A 21,323-nucleotide genomic window follows, 5' to 3' on the forward strand; every position below is an offset into this window, starting at 1 on the left:
GGGGTGCTACCGCCCTGCCGCTCCAATAGCACATCAAAGAACTACACATTGCTGTACAGTTTAAATATATGTAACCGCCACTATATTCCAGTCCATCAAGTCTCTCACAAACCGCAATATGTTATCGGATATCAGCCTCCTACAGCCAGGCCCATCGTTCTCAGCCTTCACCTAGGATGTTCGCTCGCCGCCATAGCAAATTGCATACCGTGTCCGAGTCACTTTTCTCATCCATTTTGTGTCTCCTCCGTGTCTTGATCCGGGCAGCCCTGCAGATCCAACCACGTTGTCGCTTCTTCCGGAGTGTCAAAAAAGTGCATTCTGCCCTTATACACGACCTTCAATTTCGCAGGGTACAGCAGCATATATTTTATCCCAGCCGCCCGCAGCCTTCTTTTACTGGTTACGTAGCTGTACCGCTGCCTCTAGACCAGCATAGTGTAATCCGGGTATGCCGTGATAGGGCTCGAGGCCCTCTCGATTATTCCGCCTTTCCGAAAATACTCTAATATTTTTTCCCGGTCTTTATAGTTCATTATCTTGGCAATTATCACTCGTGGAGGGGCCCCCGGTCTCGGCTTCCGCATGAGGGCTCTATGTGCACGCTCGACCACAAATCCTTGCGAGTGTGTACCGGCCCCGATTCCTTGTAGGAGTAAGTTCTCGATATATTCAGTCGGGTCCTGGCCCTCCTCGCCTTCCGGCAGACCCACCACACGAATGTTGTTTCTCCTCGCTCTCCCTTCTGCTTCTTCTGCTCGAGACTCCAGGTTGGCCACCTGTTGCTTGAGGACATGGATCTCTTTTGTATTGTTGGCACCGGTGTCCGTATTAGATTTCACCGCGCCCTCCAGGCTGCTTGTGTGTTCCGCCAGTCCCCTGACATCCTGTCTCAGCAGGGAGACTTCGATGCCCACTGCTTCAATTTTAGCCTCCAGGGAAGTGCGTAGGTCCATCATCGCAACCCCCCAAGATTCCTTCAGCGCCGTAATGGCTTCCAAAATCTGACGATTATCAGCCGCTGTCGCGCCCCCTCAGCCTGTGCCATTGGGCCTCTGGTTGAGGTGGCCGCAGGAGACGGTTGTGCTTTCGCAAAAATGTCCATTGTGGGTTGTTTGGTCTTGTTCTTGCCCACGGCCCCTCGCGCCACCATTTCCTGGTTAGCGTAGGGTCTCCCTATCACTATTCAGTGACCAAGTGTCTCCCCAGCCGCAATTCCAGCTCTTTACCGGCTGTCGCGGTGGTCTCCAGGCACGGCCCCCGGGGGTTTTTTATTCCGCCTTCACCTCGCCATTGCCGTTCTTTTCCTCGTGGTCGCCGCCTCTATTCGTCCTCTTTGGGTACCCTGGTTTCGTTTCTTTTGTTGTCGGCCATCTTGTGTAACAATGGACCGAGCCGCCGCCGTCGTTTGTCGAGCAATTCCTCCAGGCTCCCGCTTATGATTTTTCTCGATCTTCATACAATGAGCGAAGCATCCATTCCCATGCGTGTGTGATCGATTCTGGAACCAGTGGCGCACTTTTAAAGGTAGTTTGTACGGATCATCTGTCGGATCCTCCGGAGCTCCACAGGAAGCACGACCTACTCCATGGCTGCTCAAGCCACGCCCCAATCTCCTATTTTAATGTTCTGTGTGAACTGTATCTTAACCACCCCATTGTCAATCAATTGTGACTGCTCAGCCACATCTATTCGGTGAGCCAGTGAAATCTTGCTAGAAAACCTGCTGGGGTCAGTTCCTTCCCCACCCTCTCAAAACAGGGAAGAGAAAAACCATCAGAGTACCTTCATCAGCAGAGAGGTCCTTCTTACATTGAATGTTAGGAGAACCATCAGTTGATGGAACAGAAGATACAAGATCGTCGAATAAACTGTCTGTAAATTTTGGGTCTTTTTGCACTGAGATGAAAGCCATTAATTGTTATATTGATATGTTTGTATATTCTGTTCTATTACCAAACTGCGTGGACTGCTGTGACTGGTAATCCCAGGCCCCATTCTCCAATATTAAAGGTGACTGCGTTACAGGAAAACCTCTCCATCTCAGAAATCTGCAAAGTCGTTACCTGGAAGTTCGTCCATACATTTATTGGACATATCCTATATTTGATGCTGATGCTTGGGATCATAAAAGCCTCCTTAAGTAACTTATTTGGTTAAAAGGCTTACCTTGGCGGTTCATAGTTATTTGAATCTCTTACTCTACTTTCCAGATTTCCCCTCTTCCATTGTGACGGAATGGGCTTGCTAAACTATTCTGACTTCAAGAATCATATTATAGATCCTACGATGGAGCAAGAGTTATTGATAATTCTAGTTCTCCATCATAGGCATCCTCATCAAATTCATAAACAACCCACCATCCCACCACATGCAAACAGGATTTGAAAATGGCACAACAAAGAAATCCTTAGGGCTGCATTTGACACAAAAGCCTCTTAACAGTACAGTGCAACCTGAAAGTTCGGAGCAGCTGACATTAAGTCAGTCATTTTTGTTCATGTTCCAAATATATTCATATCGTTTTCCTTTGTTTTTCCCTACTTTTACAGTTCTGAAAACCTGTTTAAATGCAGCCCGAGTGTCCCTTTTTCAAGAATAATTTGGGGGGGGGGTGTAATTGGGGGATGGGGGAGTTGAAGAAAAGTAAAGCCAAATGGGCAAATCGATTCATCTACTTGGATCACGGGTCTGCAACTTGTGGGTCTCCAGATGTTTTGGACTACGACTCATATGATGCCACACTATACTGGTTAGGGCTGATGGGGAGCTATATTTTAAAACATCTGGAGAGCCAAAGGTTCCAGACCTCTGCCTTAGATTATCTCAGCAGGGCAGTACACATTGCCCTTAAGGCAAGCCTTTCTGTATAAAGTTCAGATAGGATTAATTAGTTGTGGGTTCTATGACGAATCGCGGGATTGTCACTTCTCCCTGGGGAGGTAGGTGGGGGGGACGAGGAATAAGCCTTTCCCTGTGAGGCTAGGGAGGTGAGCCCGCTACGCAATACCCTCCCTAGGGGTAGAGGCAAGCTGGACCTCACCAGGAGAGATCCCTCCTACCCCCTTGCAAATTAGACTCCAGTCTGATGAGAAACTCCCTAAATCACTCGTCCATAATCCTTATGATATATGTATATCACGCTCGTACACAAGTGTTTCAGAGCGCGGCAAGGGAGGGGAACAGGGGAGAACAAAACAATGATCTTACTAGGCCCAGTGACATTGAGAACGTGCAAGTGCATGGGAAAGGGAGAGGGGAAAAGTGCATGGAAGGGTAGAGAAGTGGAAAGTGCGTAGCAGAGGAGAAACGGAATACAAAATAAATAAAATACAGGTAATAAACGGTAGTAGTGCAGCCAGTAAGTGGCAAGTGCTGTGTTTAAGGCAGCAGACAGGGTATGTCCGATAAGTGCAGAAAGAAAAGAGCGAGCTGGGGGACCATATGGGTACAGATACAGACCCCAGTGCAAGGGGTGGCCCGGAGGCAGTGCAAGAGGGTGTCTGGGAGGGCAGGTAACTGGGCCCGGAGGACAGAGGGTGGTCAGGTGCATAGTTCTGAGACAGAAACAGATCAGCGGGGGAGAGAGGGGGCCCAAGGCAGAAGCAAAGAAGGTCTTGAGGTGCTTCCGGAATCGGAGATGGTTCTCAAGTTTCAGAGTGGCAGGGAGGCTGTTCCAAAGGCAGGCCCCAGCCAAAGACAGATCTTCTTGAAAAACGACTGACTTCACTAATAACATTTACCCAAAGGAGAACAAATGAACAAGCTGATGTTTGTTATTGCCATACAGAAAGTCAATATGAAAAGCAGTATTGGTTTAATCATCCGAGTACAACAGAGTACTCGGACAACAGATGGAGAAAGACCCAGCAACGTGCCTTAAATTGAGGATGAGTCCTGAATGAGAGAGATGCCCTGGGAGTTTCAAGTCGGCTGTGCGTGGAGAGCTGAATGAGACCAGGACATGCAGTTCCCGAGGCAGGAGGAAAGCAAGCTTGGAACCGCTACACGGGGAAGACCAAAAGTGAGAAACTTGGGGAAGGAAACCTCAGAGAGGTACCGAGTCCAAGGTGGTGACGTGACCGAGAGTCTGTGGACTGCTAAGTCCAGCAAAGGCGCCAAAACCACTTAATCGACTGTGACATGGAACGGGTGTAACGAAGGGGAGAAGCACACTGGAAAGGAAGAAGCCAACCTGACAAACTGGAAAAAAAAGGGTCCCCATCCTGAACACAGGCCCTGTAACTCTGACCCTGCGAGAACAAGGTAACCAGGAAGGTGGGAGACACGAGAGGGATACTGATAATAACGTACTGATAATAACGAAGGAGAATATCCTACTCGTCCCAGTGAAGACCTTATGTTAAAGTAACAGAAGAGTGAGAATCTTTGAGAGAGCATGCCTACTCGTCTCAGTAAAGAAGGGTTCACAGAGGGAGTTAAGAATCCTTATGGGGAGAATGATACACATCCTAATAACGGAGTGATAGAAAAAGACCGGAATCATTACTGGAACATTCATAATTGTCCCAGTAAAACCCAAGCAGTAGAGAGAATTACTATTGGAACCTTCATACTCATCCCAGTAAAAATCTAGAGGTGGAAAATAAGGTAAGGAGTTGTTACTGGAAGCCTGATACTCACCCCAGTAACTATCAAGTAGTGGAAGAGAGAAACATTTTGGTAATATTCCTAACTGGCTCAACCAGGGTGAAGAATGGACATTGAGTAGAGTCAAAGTGACAAGTTTGACAAAGAAGGAAAGAGAAAAAGATGATCAGAAGGGGAAACCAGTGTCTAGGACACGATTGAGAAAGTAGAGCCCAATATATGAACTATAGGAACTGATCAAAGAAGTTGCCAAGAACTACCTATGAATATGTTCCGAAAAAGAACTTGCAGGAAAACCGATCACAGGAGAAGAGATCTCCTCCTGTGCCTTAGTTAGTTTTGATAGTGGCAGGGACAGGTCAGAATGGCAGAATGGTTTTAGACAGAGGACTGGTCTTCATTTTGGACTCGGACGACTTATGAGCACCCTAGTTAGTTTGTTAGGTAGGGAAACCCATGGGATAGGGACATTTAGGAGTTTCTACCCTTTTGTGTTTAAGAAAGAACCAAAATGGCAGATCCGAGTCCTTGTCCTCCTTCTGACTCACCACAGTTCCCCACTTGGATGGCTCTAAACATACTTTTGAATAGCAAAAATATATTTTAAGAGGGAAGGCGCTCTTTCCTCCCCACTGAACCCCCATTCTAATTCTGAGCGGATCAGAGTGCCAAATAGAATCAGCAATTTCACCTAACCAGTCAAATCTGTCAGTGCTACCCAGTAGCCATTCTGGAACGTTCACCTCTGGTGCAGAGCCAGTGAGCAATGCATTACGGGTATGCAGGTTACCTCAAAAGCATGCCTTGTACTTAGAAAACCATAATTGTCGTACAGAGCAGCGATGTGTACTACGTATTTTCATTAACCTAAGAGATACAGCTCTCAAGAATACTGATAACCGCATACACGTTTCACCCTAATCTGGTTAGATAACATGCTCTGCAAGATTACAAGATTTGTTTTCGAAACTCAAAAGGACGTCGACCGGGCGTGTTGGTAATACTATCCCTAGTGTGACCTGTACTGTACCCATGGTCCTTCACACGTCGAGGTCCCTCAGATTGTATCCCCCCCACATCGAAGTCGGTTGCAAATGCAGAGTTCTCTTCCAGGCTGATGCCTTTTAATTAGTTGAAAGTTTACTTGTAGACTTTCTTTCCTTATTGTTCGCGTTCGCCGCACGGCCAACAGACTGCTAGACGGCCAACCTCATCATCGACTACTTGACTGATGACCAGACTTAGCCTACATGTGCCTCTTCGGGCTTCGGCCCTTATATAACGGAGAGAGGGGGGAGGATCTTCATTCTGACCTCTTTAGAGAATGTATATTCTGCTATCCCCTTTCCCTTTTGCTCACAATCTGCCTTTGAAAATAATGGAAAAAACTTCCTTTAAATGTTGCGCTACCTGCCACTGAAAATTCCTGTGGAAGGACACGCACCAAGTGTGCAATTACTGTCTCCCGAGGGATCACCCCGAAAAGGTTTGCAAATCTTGCAAACTCTTTCGACCAAAAACTCTGAAGGATCGACGCATCAAAAGATGGGCCGCTCACGCGATGCAGGCGAGGCCTCAATCGACGTAACAGAAGCCTCCAGCGAGGGCAGTATCGGATTATTTAGTGACACAGAAGGCGACGGGGGCTCGTCCGGAACCCCATGTGCGGGCCCCAGACTCCAATAAGCAGGCCGGTGGCTCTGTGATAGAGAAGACACTTGGCGGCCAGAGCACAAATAAGCACAAGAACACCAAATACATACCCCACGGCCAACCTTCGACAATACCGTTGAGCGTCGAAGCCCATGCAGTGTCCACGGAGAATGCCTCAGGTTCGTCCCTCTACTCTGGGCCGTCTAGTATGCTTTCCCCTCACGACAGGCCACCGAACCCCTAGGTCGGTTTGAACACTGCACACCAGCACCCTTCTTTCATGCACCAAAAAAAAGGCAGCGAAATGTGAATTGGCGTCCCCCAAGCAAACGCCAAAGATGCAGGAGCTAATCAAGAAACCTGTCAATTCCACCCTACTTAAGGCTAGGTCACAGAAAAAATAAAAAATGTAGACTTCTATGGCCTCAAGGCACACAGTCTGTAGATCTACCGCCCCACCCCCGTAGATGCTCTCTCAGGGGCTATGCACCACTAAAACCAAACGTCCTCCCAGTTCACCCCTATTAGGTTTGCCACCTTTAATGCGATTACACTCCTGAACAGTTTAATAGGATTTTAAGGAGGATGTCAAGTTTTGTGGACTATATGGACAGACACCCAGATGAACCCTCATCCCTTGGGGATGCCTCACAGCCAGGGGCCTCAGCACACCAGCCCCCTGCCAAAAAGCCTCATCTAGGCACCCCTGCCTCCAGCTAACAAGAGGACATGTACTATGACGACCCCTCAGGGGCACAAGACCCGGGTTCTCAAGGTGACCTTTGTAGTCAGGACCAATTCTATGACGACGATATTTACGTAATGCAGTCGTTAGACCACCAGGGCCAGCCAGTAGCAGATTCTCCTGTTGACAAACAACTACAATACAATAACTGCTACTGTAGGGTGCACAGCACTTTAACATCGACGCTCAGGAAGCACAGGTCAACAGACTTTGTGGAAGACATTTTGGGAGACAAAAGGTCTGCCACCCAGTTTATTCCGCTCCTGCAGTCTGTACAAAGACGCATCCAGCCCTCCCTACTTGAGCCTAGTACCACAAGGGCGGTCAACCCCAGAAGAGAAAAACTGTTCAGGCCGGCTCACAATGACCCACTGTATATTAGGGGTCAGCTCAAGCGAGTCATTAGTGGTCACCACTACCAGGAAAAGAGCAGGCATTCCCTTGGCGTCACCCGAGACCCCGCCAGACAAAGCAAAAAAAGATATACCTTCAGGAGGAAAGTCGCCTCTTCAGCAGCATGCCAGTCCAGGATCGCCAAGAACACTGCGCTTTTTGCTAGTTACGACTGCCAATAATGGGATGACATGGAACACCAAATCAAAGCTGTCCTGGAACCCCTAAAGTCTCAATTGTTAAACACTATTGCAGAGGGCAAGCAGATACCAAACTGCATCTTAAAAAATAACCTTGATGCAGCAGATAATGCGGGATGCATCATAGCAGAGAGCACGATCATCAAGCGCCATACTTGGCTCAGACAATCTGGGTTTACGTTAGAAACTCGAGCCCTTCCCCTAAACATGCCGGTGGAGCCAAATGTACAGTTCGGAAAGGCCGTCAAGTACACCCTTGAGAGTGCTTAGGAGGGATACTACCCTGTCAAATCCCTTGGCCAGTTAACAAACAAGCCCTATGTTCAACGGTGCTCCCGAAACTCTAGAAGATTTTCGGGGTGCTCAACGTTCCTCTGGCTATTTTCTGGGCAGACAATCCTCATCACCGGCCCATCCCAAGGGCAAACTTCCTCATCCCGTTTTAAAAGGGGTAGAGGAAGAGGCAAAACCTCACCTGGGAGAGACTCCACCGCTTCCAAACAATGACACTCCGCTACAAGTCCCCTCCAATGCCACTCCAGTAGGAGGCTGAATGTCACACTTCACCCACGCATGGGAGGAGATAACGTCAGACAAGTGGGTGTTGTCCCCCGTGGCAGGCAGGTATTGTATCAACCTGTTACATAAACCAGCCAACCGGCCACCAAGACAAAGGAAAATGTTATCCAAAGAAAAACTCATATTGTTGGAAGAAGTTAAGGCATTGCTGGACTAGGACGCCATAGAGATCGTCCCAGCAAATCAGGTAAACAAGGATATTTATTAAACTTACTTCCTTGTGCCAAAGAAAGACCTTTCCATGCACCCAGTTCTAGATCTATGCCCTGCAAACAAATATGTCAAACCCCAAATGTTTTGCATGACCACGCTCCAAGAAGTAATCCCACTCCTAAAACGGGAGGACTACATGGCAACATTGGATATGAAAGATGCATACTTTCATATTTAAATTCTCCATGTGCACAGAAAATATATCTGCGTTTCCAGATAGCGGAAGTTCACTACCAGTTCAAGGTACTGCCATTTGGTATCGCCTCAGCACCAAGAGTATTCACAAAGTAACTTGCAGTAGTGGTAGCACACCTGCGCAGAAAGTACAGCCCAGTATACCCTTATTGGAACGACTGGCTAATTACCAGGAATCTCCTCAAATTTGTAAACAAAATACTCGATGCACAAATCAAGCTTAGTCTCCTGCCAAATAAAACAAGGGGCTATTCTAAAAACAAAGTAGGAGCTGGCTTCCCCCTCAAAAGAGAGTACACAACATGCTGTTGCAAGTATCTCACTACAAGGTTGGTCGCCAGATAACTGTAGGCAAAGCAATGCACTTGCTCTGGATGATGGCCTCATGCATTTACTTGGTTTGTCAGACGCGCCTGCGCATGTGCCCAATGCAGGAATGGTTCGCAAAACAATGGTCTCGGGCAAGCGGTCAGTGGGACGATCCAGTGGTTGTTTCTCTAACCTTAGTACAGCCTCTTCGCTGGTGGTCCAGGCACAACCTTGCACAAGCGATTCTAACTACAGAGGCCTCACTCGTCACGGTCAGTGGACACCTGCTACTGCCCAAAGAAAAGGCATATCAACGTCCTAGAACGCTTGGCAGTCCTCAAGGCTCTTCAGGCCTTTCAGCAACATTTTACGGGTCAAACAGTGTAGGTCCTCGCAGAAGGCACCACTGCCATGTTCTACCTGAACAAACAAGGAGGCACACTCTGTCCAAGCTATCCCAAAAAATATGGAAGTGGGCACTCAAGCGGAACATTTTCATAAACTCTTAACTTATTCGGTTTATGGTCTTTGCATTGAAAATGATGCATCGAAATTGAAATGCATCGTAAGAAATCCATTGAAACTAGATTTATCTAAATGCTATCTTTTGCATTAAAAGTACATATCCATCGAAACTTGTCCATCGAAAATAGGAATGAACAAGTTTCTATGGATATGTTCTTTTAAATGTAAAAGCTAGCATTTCGATGCATTTTTTTATTTAACATTAAAACGGTACATGGAAATGTCAGCACTGGCCAGCTCCGTCTAACATTTTTGTGTTTATTGTATACCCTAACCCAACCCTAACCTTAACTGCAACTGTAACCCTGAATCTAACTCTTAATCTAACCCCAACCACAAATCTAACGATAACCCTAATTATCCATTGAAATTATCCATCAAAATTCATTCATTGAATATGCTTTTCGATGGAAAAGCAATTCAATGAATAAAGGTCGATGGATGTGCATTGGATGAAAATACCAGATACCACATATTCTAGGGTAACTCCATTCTCTGGCATACACTCTAAGCAGATACCCTCTACCAGATGAACACGAGTGGCAACTCGACAGATATCCTAGATAGAATATTCTCACAACAGGGTCACCCCCCCATTAGACTTGTTTGCCACAAGCCTAAACTGACAATGCCCAGACTTTGCGTCCAGGTTTCCCCAACCAGGGTCAAAGGAGAACGCCCTGTGGATGAACTGGTCAGGGAAGTGTGCTTACACTTTTCCCCGGACACCACTCCTGAGTAAAATAGTGTTCAAGATGCACAAAGAAAAAGTAACTCTAATCCTGGTTGCTCCTATGTGGCCGTGACAAACTTGGTTTCTACATCTGCTCAGACTGGCGCTGTGCGACCCAATCAAGCTCATGTGCCCATACAACATGCTAACGCAACACAAGGGAGCATCCCTCCTCCCACGCCCTCAATCTATGAACTTGGCAGCCTGGCTCCTTAAGTCATAACATTTTGCTACTTAAATCTTCCACAAAGCAGTATGGATATTTTAAGAAGCACGAAAACCCAATACCAGATACTGCTATTTCAATAAGTGGAAGAGATTTGTGATCTGGTGCATGTCACAAACACTAAACCCAACTGAATGTTCTCCAGCCAACATTCTACATTGCATGCTATACCTACTAGACTCCGGCCTAGTATTCAACTCCATCAAAGTGCAACTAGTGGCCCTGTCAGCTTACACCGCTTCACAAAACAAGGTGTCCTAGTGGAAAGTTCCTGTCATTAAGGCATTCATGGAAGGGGGGTAAATAGGCTATACCCCTCCAATTTCCAACCCTCCACCGGCTTGGGATCTTAATGCTGTACTCTCCAAGCTCATGGGTTACCCTTTGACCCTATGCACAAGGCCTGCCTAAAACATCTGCTTTACAAGACTGCATTCCTGGTAGCTATCGCCTCTATAAGACGAGTCGGTGAGCTACAGGCTTTGTCCGTCAGGACCCTTTCTTCATAATACACAAGGACAAGTCCTTAAAAGGCATCGAGGTTCTCACCTAAATTCATTTCAAAGTTCTATGTTAATCAGTACATAGAACTTCCTATCTTCTTTCAAAATCCATCTAACTCAGCAGAAGGAAGCCTCCATACACTTGATGTGCTGAGGGCGGTCTTGTACTATGTGAACAAAACTAAACCTAAGGAAAACAGACCAACTCTTTGTTGTCATGGCACCTGGAAGGGTGGGCGATCACATATCAAGGTACTCCAACTCCAGATGGATAGTGAAATGCATACAGCTCTGCTATTCCCTATCCAAGAAAGTCTTACCTTTCACCCCCCGGGCAAACTTTACCAGGGGTACAGGGGCTAACTTAGCTTCTCCAGCATGGGGTCTGGCATGGATTCACATGCTCATGAATATTCCCCGTCGTCAGGCTGGGAATCCTCGGTAAAGAAAAAACCAGCATCAGTTTCGTTTCTGATCTGTCTTTCGTAGTAATAACCAATCACTGGTCTCTGCGTCATACTGACCACAGCCAATGACTGCCCTCTACCTAAGCACCGCCTCTGGCAGCCATCTTCAGATTTTTACCGCACGTTCATGTGTTGGGATCCTCGTGCTATTGCTCTCGAGCGTTAGTGCTATTTTTCGCGCTTTTTTCACAAAAACTTCGATTCTTTCGGTCAAAAGAGCCTCAAGCTCCACCGATCCTACATCCGATCAACGGGGACCCGTGTCGGATTCGTCTGCGCCCCTCAAGGGTGAAGATTTCGTCGAGCTACACTTCGGAGGACTCCAGAAGCTTCTCAGGCCCGGTCTCGGAGATGGCCCAGGAGAAGGGAAGCTCGACGCCCGGAAAGCTGTTCAGGGTCTGCCCTGGATGCCAGCTGCAGAACGTCTTTAAGGAGGACGAACACTCTTTCTGCCTTTACTGCCTTCATGAGGACAAGACGCACGTGGAGAAGGACTGTGCGTTTTGCGGCAACATGTCGGAACGGACCATGAAGGACCGCCATCAACGTCTCGCCAACTGGCTGGAGGGTAAGAGCCCGTCTGGCGAGAAGAAGAAGAAATCCGAGCGGTCTTCTAAGACCTTTGAGGGCGCCCCGGCGACGGGGGCCCAACATAAGGCCAAGCACCGCGAGTCCGCTGGCACCGGGAGCGCCGAACGGTCGGGCCTTAAGGGCGCCAGGCAGGGCGCACCCTCCCCGGCACCATCAACCACGAGCCAACGCTCTGGGTCGGGTAAGAGGAAGGCCGAGCACCCGGCGAAGCTCCTGGAGAGGCCCCGGTCGAGCTCTAAGGCAGAGGAGGAGCGTGGCAGTGCCCCCTCCCTCAAGGATAAGGCGGTGAGCGCACCTAAGGTGGTGAAGGCCTTGATCCATCCGACCAAGCCCTCTATCGAAACGGTCGCGGCGGCCCTGGCTCAGCCTGTGGAGGCTGCACCAGTGGTGGCGACCTCAGGGCCCAGAATCTCCCTGCCTCCTCGGAGGGAGTCTTCTTTTGTGCCCATCGATAGGACCCCCGTGAAACCCTCCGTGGGGAAGAAGAAGGGGGGGCAGGGCGTCGTCGTAGATTCGGCCTCAACCTCAGAAGAGGAGCTGATCGAGGTCTTAAGCCACGGCCTAGGCGTGGAAGAAGGCCAGCCCGTCGGAATGGACCCCGACGCAGGTGACGACGACGACATCGTCGAGGATACCGACGGGGCCCCTGCTCGCCCGTCGGATTCCCCTCTGCCAGCGCCGCAAGACAACTCGGCGGCCATTTTGTTGGCCATACAGTCCTTATGCTCCGAGATAAGGACGAGGCTACCGTTACCGACGGAGGAACCTCTCCCGTCGGGGGATCCAGAACCAGGACCTTCTGGTGTTCCCCCTACCAAGAAAAGAAGGATCCATCCACCACCTCCTTTTCAACCGTCGCGCCCCGTCCAGCCCTCCTCCCCGTCCACCCGAGGGGATGATACGGGGACTGACACGGCAGCGACGGGTACGGACGACGAGGCATACGACGAGGATATTCCGTCGTCGCCTCCCACCAGGGCTTCTCCGCCCGACGAGATCGGATCTTTCCACTCCATGATCTCCAGGGCTTCCGAGCTTTTCCAACTCTGCCCTGAGGAGAAGAAAAAGGAAGGCTTCCTTTATCAGCGGCGCGAGGCCAAGAGGAAGACGGTCCTCGCAGTGCCTCTGTTGGACGACATTTGGGATGAGGGCCTTTCCCTCCTCAAGAACCCTTCCACGACGCCAGCTAGAAGAGACCGGTACGAGAAAAAGTACCGGGTCCCGGACAGGGCCCCCCTATGCCTCCGGGCGCAGCCTACCCCGGATTCCGTCGTCTCCGCGGCAGCCAGGAAGAAAGCGGGGGGGGGTGCGGCCTCCACATCGACTTCCCCGCCGGACGGCGAGGGAAAGAAATTGGATGCTATGGGACGTAGAGTCATCTCGTCGGCAGCGACGACGATTAAAGCGGCCAACGCCTTGGCTATCGTGGCTCGCTACGACAGGGAGCTGTGGTACAAGATAGCTCCCCTGCTGGATTTTCTGCCGGACGACAAGAGGGCGGAGGCCCTGGAGATCCTGCAGGAAGGTGAGGTGGCCTCGGACCACGCCATCACCGTGGCGACGGACATCGCCGACACTGGGTTCCGCCAGCTGGGCAACGGCGTTTGCCTTTGACGTCGTGGATGGCTCAAAGCTACGGACTTCCGGCAGGACGTCCAGACCAGAGTCCTGGACATGCCCTTCGACGGGAACAACCTGTTTGGGAAGACAGTGGACGATTCCCTTCAGGCCATCAAGGCGGATACTGAGACGGCCCGGGCCCTTGGAGTTCTGCAGCAACGACGGACGCCCTTTCGGAGCGGCGGAGGCAAGGGCGCCTCCAAAGGTTCCGGCGGCGGTTTCGCTTCCTACCTTCAAGCGGCCCGCTCGTCGTCGCAAGAGGCCTACAGAGGACGAGGCAAGTCTAGCGGACCCCGCCGTCGTCGCCAAGGAGGTCAAGGCGGCAAGGCCGTGTCCAAGCAGGATTGAACCGGCCGTGGGGTCGGGCCCCCACCGAAGCACCCCGGTGGGAGGCCGGCTGGCGGGCTTCGTCAGCGTGTGGGAGTCCATCTCCACCGACCGTTGGGTGCTGGACGCCCTGGCCCGGGGCCACACGCTCGAGTTTCAAAGAAGGTGCCCGCGCGTCCCCCCCGTGGCCAGGAAAGAACTTCACGTCCCTCAACTTCTCCTGGAGGTAAAGGCGATGCTCAGAAAGGGCGCCATCGAACTCGTCCCAAAGAGGCTTCGGGGCTCCGGAGTCTACTCGAGATACTTCCTCGTGAAGAAGAAGACGGGAGGATGGCGCCCCATCCTAGACCTGCGACGTCTGAACAAGTTCATCAAGGCGCAGAAGTTCCGGATGGTCACCCTCCAGCACGTCCTGGGTCAGCTGGAGGAAGGAGACTTCCTATCGTCGTTGGATTTGGAGGATGCCTACTTCCACATTCCCATCCTAAAGGGGCACCGAAAATTCCTCAGATTCGTGGTCCAGGGGCGTCATTACCAGTTCAAAGCCCTTCCCTTCGGACTACGGTCGGCACCCAGGGTATTCACCAAGTGCCTCGCACCGGTGGTGGCGCAGCTGCGCCGCGAGGGGATTCACGTCTACCCCTACCTGGACGACTGGCTCATCCGCGCCAAGACGAGGGAGCTCGCCGTGGTCCACACGGCAAGGACCGTCCAACTCCTCACGGACCTGGGATTCTCCGTGAACTACGCCAAATCCCACCTGGTGCCCGCGCAAGTCGCACTGTTTCTGGGAGCGAGGCTCGACACAGTGTCCCTTCTGGCCTCCCCGTCGGAGGAGAGGACCAGGACCATCTTGGGCAAGGTGCAACGGATGTTGGTGGCCGACGCGGCCAAAGTGAGGTCCATCAAGTCCCTCCTCGGGATGATGTCTTCCTGCATCTACCTCATTCCCATGTGCAGGCTCCGGATGCGCCCGTTGCAAGAATTCCTGGATGCGCGCTGGATCCAGACGACGGGCAGCTTCGAGGAAAGGATCAAGCTCGACGAGAGTTTCCGACGAGCGATACGGTGGTGGGGCACCCGCGCGCATCTGACGGCGGGCATGGACTTCCAGACCCCAGCCCACCAGGAGACTGTGACCACGGATGCCTCCCTGGAAGGGTGGGGAGCGCACACCGAAAATCTGCACGCAAGGGGACTCTGGCTCCCGACGGAGAAGTCCCTGCATATCAACGTCCTGGAGCTCCGTGCAGTGTTTTGGGCCCTCAGGTCCTTCCTTCCGTCCCTCAAGGGCAAGGTGGTGAGGATCTTCACCGACAACACCACCACCATGTTTTACATCAGGAAACAGGGCGGAACCAGGTCCCCAGCGCTGTCCAAGGAGGCGCAGGACCTGTGGCATTGGGCCGTCGCCCAAGGGATTTTTCTGGTGCCGTTTCATCTGGCAGGGATAAAAAACACCATCGCCGACTCACTCAGCAGGGAGCTGCGCTCGTGCCACGAGTGGGAACTACGGCAGGATCTGGTGGATCGCCTCTTCCGACGGTGGGGCACACCCCAGATCGACCTGTTTGCGACGGCGACGAACACCAAGTGCCGGAGGTTCGCCAGCAGGTTTCCCCAGACGAGGAGCATGGGCGATGCTTTCTCGTTCCCCTGGGAGGGCCTGTTCCTCTACGCGTTCCCTCCCTTGCCTCTGCTAATCCGGCTCGTCAACCAGCTCAAGAGGTCACGGTGCAGGATGATCCTCGTCGCACCTGCGTGGCCGAGGCAGATATGGTTCCCGGACTTGCTGGACTTGTCAGCGTCCCCGCCGATCAAGCTGCCGGCGGACGCGGATCTACTCTCCAGGGAAGGAGGCGCCATCCTCCACCACGACCCGAAGTCGCTGAACTTGCAGGCCTGGCTCCTGCAGCGCTAGAGTTTGGAGGATACGACATACCGGCCGATTGCAGAGAGGTTCTTACAAAGGCCAGGGCGTCCTCGACTCTTAAATGCTACGGACACAAATGGAAGAGGTTCTCTGTCTGGTGCCACGCACAGAAGATTAACCCTCTACGGATTACGGCTCCCCAAGTACTGCCGTACCTGCTGACGCTGGCCAAAGCTGGTCTGGCACACGCGTCCATCAAGATTCATCTTGCTGCGATCTCCCGATACACCAGAACCACGGGGCGGACGTCCTTGTGGTCTCATCGTCTGGTGAAAGAGTTCATGAAGGGACTGTTCAGATCGTTCCCGCCGGTGAAGGCTCCGGCCCCGGCGTGGGAGCTCAACGTGGTGCTGACCAAGCTCATGGGACCTCCGTTCGAGCCTCTGCACTCGGCCCCGTTGAAGTTTCTATCGTGGAAAACAGCTTTTCTTGTGGCCATCACCTCCGCACGACGAGTGGGAGAGATCCAGGCCCTTTCCTGCAAGGCCCCGTACTTGACTTTCCACGACACGAGGGTAGTGCTCAGGACGCACCCCTCCTTCATGCCCAAGGTACCGTCGGACTTCCATCTCAACGAACCCTTGGTGTTGCCTGTGTTCTTCCCGTCGCCTTCGTCGCCGGCTGAGAGGACTTTGCACTCGCTGGATGTGGCTAGAGCGCTGAAGTTCTACGTGGACCGCACGAAGTGTTTTCGGAAGACGTCACAACTCTTTGTGAACTTTGGACCTGTCAATCAGGGGAAGGCTCTCTCGAAGGCTTCCATTTCCAGATGGCTCTCCGGCTGTATCATGTACTGTCATCGGTTGGCAAACCGACCGCTGCCTGGCCGTCCGAGAGCCCATTCCACCAGAGCGATCGCAGCTACCACGGCGTTCCTTTCTGGTGTGCCCCTGCTGGACATATGCAGGGCTGCTACGTGGAGGTCGACGCACACCTTCACGAAATTCTACTGCGTCGACCGGGATTCCAGGGAGGAGTCCAGGGTCGGCCAAGCAGTGCTGCGCAACCTGTTCGCCTGAGGTGAGCCTGGTGAGGAGGTAAGATGCTTAATGTTGAGTTTGATGTAATGCTTAATGTTGAGCCTTTGCCACCTCCCGTGGTTGTGCATGTGTGTACTGCTATGTATTCTTTATTCATGAGCATGTGAATCCATGCCAGACCCCATGCTGGAGAAGGAACAAGTTACTTACCTGTAACTGTTGTTCTCCAGCATGGGTCTGGCATGGATTCACATGCGAACCCTCCCGCCTACCCCTCTGCGGCTCTTCACTTGGTCATACTGCCACTTTACGTGCTTCCAAATCTGAAGATGGCTGCCAGAGGCGGTGCTTAGGTAGAGGGCAGTCATTGGCTGTGGTCAGTATGACGCAGAGAACAGTGATTGGTTATTACTACGAAAGACAGATCAGAAACGAAACTGATACTGGTTTTTTCTTTACCGAGGATTCCCAGCCTGACGACGGGGAATATTCATGAGCATGTGAATCCATGCCAGACCCATGCTGGAGAACAACAGTTACAGGTAAGTAACTTGTTCCTTTCATTGCAAGTGTCCCTTTTAGACGCCATTTTCAAAGCTGCAACATGGAGTTCCATCCACACGTTCACACAGCATTATTGCATTGACGCACACTCTAAAGCAGATTCACAGGTGGGACAAGCAGTCCTAAAAACATCTCTTCGCTGCTGTACCTCCTAACTTCCCACATTCTCCAGATACTGCTCGCTAATCTATGCAGAGCATGTGATCTAAGCAGATCCACAAGCTCCAGAAGGGATACATTACTTTCTGTAATCATATTTCTGGTGCTTGTATCTGCTTAGATTCACATGCGCCCACCCTCCCCCCCTCCCCCGTCAGGAGTAGAAGGCGCATATATGGTTTGAGTTATCACTGTTTCTGCTTCTTCACATCTGTACTAAAGCCGTACTTCATGCAACCTCATGTCAGAAACAAACAATCTGAGGGACCTCGACGCGTGAAGCACCATGGTTACAGTACATGTCACACTAGGCATAGTATTACTAACGCACCCAGTCACGTCTGTTTTCGAGTTTCGAAAACAAATCTTGTAATACTCTGCGACTACCACTAGATTTCACACTATGCAGAGCATATGAATCTAAGCAGATGCAAGCACCAGAAATACGATTACGTGAGTAATGTATTATATACTTTCCCTTTAGGACTTGGTCTACATCTCTGGATCCAAAGTGAGATCACAGGGAGTGTATAGCCTAAGGCTGCAGTGAAGACAGTGAACAAAGTGTTTTAAAACTTTCTGTCATCAAATTAAAAGCCTTTATACACCTGTGAACTTATACCAGATTTTTCCCAACCAGTTGCATATGAAATATGTAAATTCTTTCATGATATGTGGTTTGTTACATGTAGTGTTGGTGAATTTGGGTGCAGGGTAAAACTACGGTTCATCTCTGCCTTGCATCCATATCCTGGAAATGTTTCGACTTTCCTTTCCAGATAGTCTTAATTGTATATTCAAAAGGTGCAGCAGGATGTATGCTACTACTCTCTCTGTCCTTACATGTGGGGTAGCCACTGAACTTGTGAAGTGGCCTTGTTTCTCATGGCTCTTTTTTCCTCCTCATTTCTACAGGAAGGAGTTGAAGAAGATGCAGGAGCAGGATGAAGATGCTACACTTACTCAGTTGGCAACAGCGTGGGTTAATCTGGCTGTGGTAAGAAAACCATGTATGACACATCTGGGAAGGATTTTAACTTCTAGAACAAAACGAGTTGTATACCACTGTTTATCTTGCCACTATACTATGATATCGAGAAACCTGGAAACTATAAAGTGTCCGGATTAAAACCGGTTTGAGGGGGTCGGGTCAGAGCTAAACCCCATTTAGCATATCCTAAAACCCAGGCAAGGAATGCAATCTCATGGGGATAAATTGAAAAAGGACAGACCTGTGACCTGCTTCTTAAAAAGCTCAGTTATTGGATTATGCCAGGCCCTACAAAGCATGGTCACCCAGATTTGTGTACAGCGTGCTCCTATTGTACAGGATAGATGCAAACATGAATATTTCTTTGTTATGGCGGACCCAAGAACGTTTGTTTTATAAACCCTATCAGTCACAATATGTTGAATGTTGCAGAAACTCACAAACTTCTATTTTATGATATCTGTCTTTTATGCTGCACACATCACCAACATAGTGGTTTTAAAGCGCTGAGCATTGTCCGTGTAGAGGTGAATTGTGAAAAGGAGAGCTGGTTGGGGGAAGAGTGGGGGGAAAATCACGAAGACGAAAACGTACAAATTCAATCCGCAGCATTTAGGGAAAATAAACGTAAGGTTGAAGGATGTTATGTTACTTCATAGTTGTATAGTTCCTTACCGCACTTGCAATGGCTTCGAAGCACTATAGAGTGAATGGCCCTTCAGCAGACCGTAATTTCAGCCGACATTGAATGAAAAGAGCAGTACATTGCATGCAAATAGTCTTTATAATTTCAAGCAACTGTTCGGTTATTCGCGGAGGTGACGAGTGTAGTGACATTACAATAGCCGCAGTATGGTATGTTCTGTTACATTTTGTAGGTAAAAACAGGGTTTGAGTGCCTAGTAACACGCGCTCAAATAATGTGCTGTAATAACGTGCACAACTAGGACCTGAAATGGGTTGGGCTTGAAGACTGGTGAGCCAGGCAGGGACAAAAGGGGCCATTGCGTGAGGCACGGCAAGAGTGGTGGGACAGAGCAATGTGTGTTGGAGCTGGCCATTTCGTTGCGAAGATTGCCGCACTGGGCGATTGGTGGGCGTTTATGAAAGGTAACCGTCATAGATTTCACCTAGTGACGAAGCCCCCGGTGTTAAATAATTTTCAGCACTTTCGCAGATTAATCCGATTCCATGGACTCACCTTGGATGCAACTCTGTGATGTGCAGATGAGACTCCTGGCTTTTTAAAGCTAGTGAGTCCCAAAGGCGCCCTCTTCTTTTGCGATTGATTCATCTCACCGTTTAGTAGCATCTCATTTCACTGGTTGTGAATTACTTTAAGAAGGCTGTAGGGGGCAATGCTGTATTAGAAACGGAAATCGAGTTTTACTGGTAAACCTTGTTTTTTTTCTTGTGAAAGGACGAGAACATGCAATATAAGATCCTCCTAGGGTGGGGCAGACGAAGCCACTCTGGAATACCGGCCATCATTTAAGTGTGTACCCGTGAAGTAGTCTGTCAATGTTTAAATGTGGCTACCACCAAGGATTGGATGTATGCCACGGATTGAATGTATGTCAAGTTTTTAAATGGATCCTTCCTCGTTTTTAGAGGAAAAATGTTTACGCAGCTCCCAATATTACTACAGAATTTGGGATTGTGTTTTATTACTTTGTCTGGCATGGAGATGAGTACCTAAACACGAGAGGATGCTACCAAACTGAAGGATTGCGGGATAGTCATGAAGAGGTGGGAGCATTGGAATGCTGTAGATCTTGGTGCTGGGAGGTGTCCATTGCTTATGAGACTGCTGGATCAGGCATGCATGGGCCCAGTGCTGGAACTGTACCATCTGGGAAAAGCCTAGCTGCACCTTACCCCAGCTACAAGAGCATGCCGGTCTTCGGTTTTGGACATTTTCCCCAGTGTTAGTGGTTAGGGGGGGGGATTAGCTGTCCTGTCTTCCACCATCTTGAGGGTCATCTGTTGAGTTTGCTGACCTCGTCTGTGTTGCAGGAACCATACTTCTGAGCCCAGAGGCTGTGTCTGCAGTCTTTCAATCGTAATTTAGAACCACGTCATGCACAAATTTGACCACCTCACCACTGCACCCTTGAACTGTGGGCTGTTTCTGTAGAACTCGGACACCTTTTTCACATCCTTGGGGGGGGGGGGGGTGGCTAGGTGGGGGTCTTGGAACCTTGAATCCATTGCTTGTGGGAGCTGCTTGGAGGAGCCCTGTGTGCAGATCCTTTTCCACGGTACCACCACCGTGACCCTTGGGGTTCTCTTTGCAACCTCCATCTTCCGGGCCTCTGGTCATTGAACCAGGTCTGGCTCTCGTCTGGTGGGGTCCTTCCCAGCCAGAAGGTAGCCGTTTTAAGAGCTCCCCTGGAGTTCGGGTATTTATTTTCACTATAACCAAGCGCTGATCTATTCGTTTTTGGCCATTGATTCTTAGTGGCAGGGAATGGAAGTAGGGGGGGGGGGTGCAAGGCAGATTTTAGAGTGGGTCACTTGAAAACTGTATCGGAGGGACTCCAGGGCCTCCCCTAATCCCCCTATGTACAGCTCACCATTTTTGACAAGCCTGTGTGTGTTGGACCATGCGTACATTTTTTTTCTTGCACTTTTTTGATGCGATTATGCACAAACTGGGGACTTTATCCCCCGCAGAAAGAATGTGTGAAGGTACACTCGTCTGTGATTTTATGGTGTAAAAAGAGGTGTGCTGCTGGTAAGTTCTGAGGTTCTAGTAACCAGATAAGAAATCTGGAGAAGGAATCCAGTAATCGCCTATTAAGGA

The 21,323-nt window shown here is 50.1% G+C and overlaps 1 protein-coding gene across 1 annotated transcript in view; it reads left to right on the forward strand.

Moving 5' to 3' along the window:
- Nucleotides 1–21,323, forward strand: part of COPE (COPI coat complex subunit epsilon) — a 224,787-nt gene that overhangs the window by 136,524 nt on the left and 66,940 nt on the right. The window contains exon 6 of the mRNA XM_069649168.1: nt 18,442–18,523. Within this exon, the coding sequence (XP_069505269.1) occupies nt 18,442–18,523 (82 nt within the window). The remainder of the gene's footprint in view (nt 1–18,441; nt 18,524–21,323) is intronic.

This window comes from Ambystoma mexicanum, chromosome 1p, assembly GCF_040938575.1.
Source record: "Ambystoma mexicanum isolate Mex_15411 chromosome 1p, UKY_AmexF1_1, whole genome shotgun sequence".
NCBI classification, from domain to species: Eukaryota; Metazoa; Chordata; class Amphibia; order Caudata; family Ambystomatidae; genus Ambystoma; species Ambystoma mexicanum.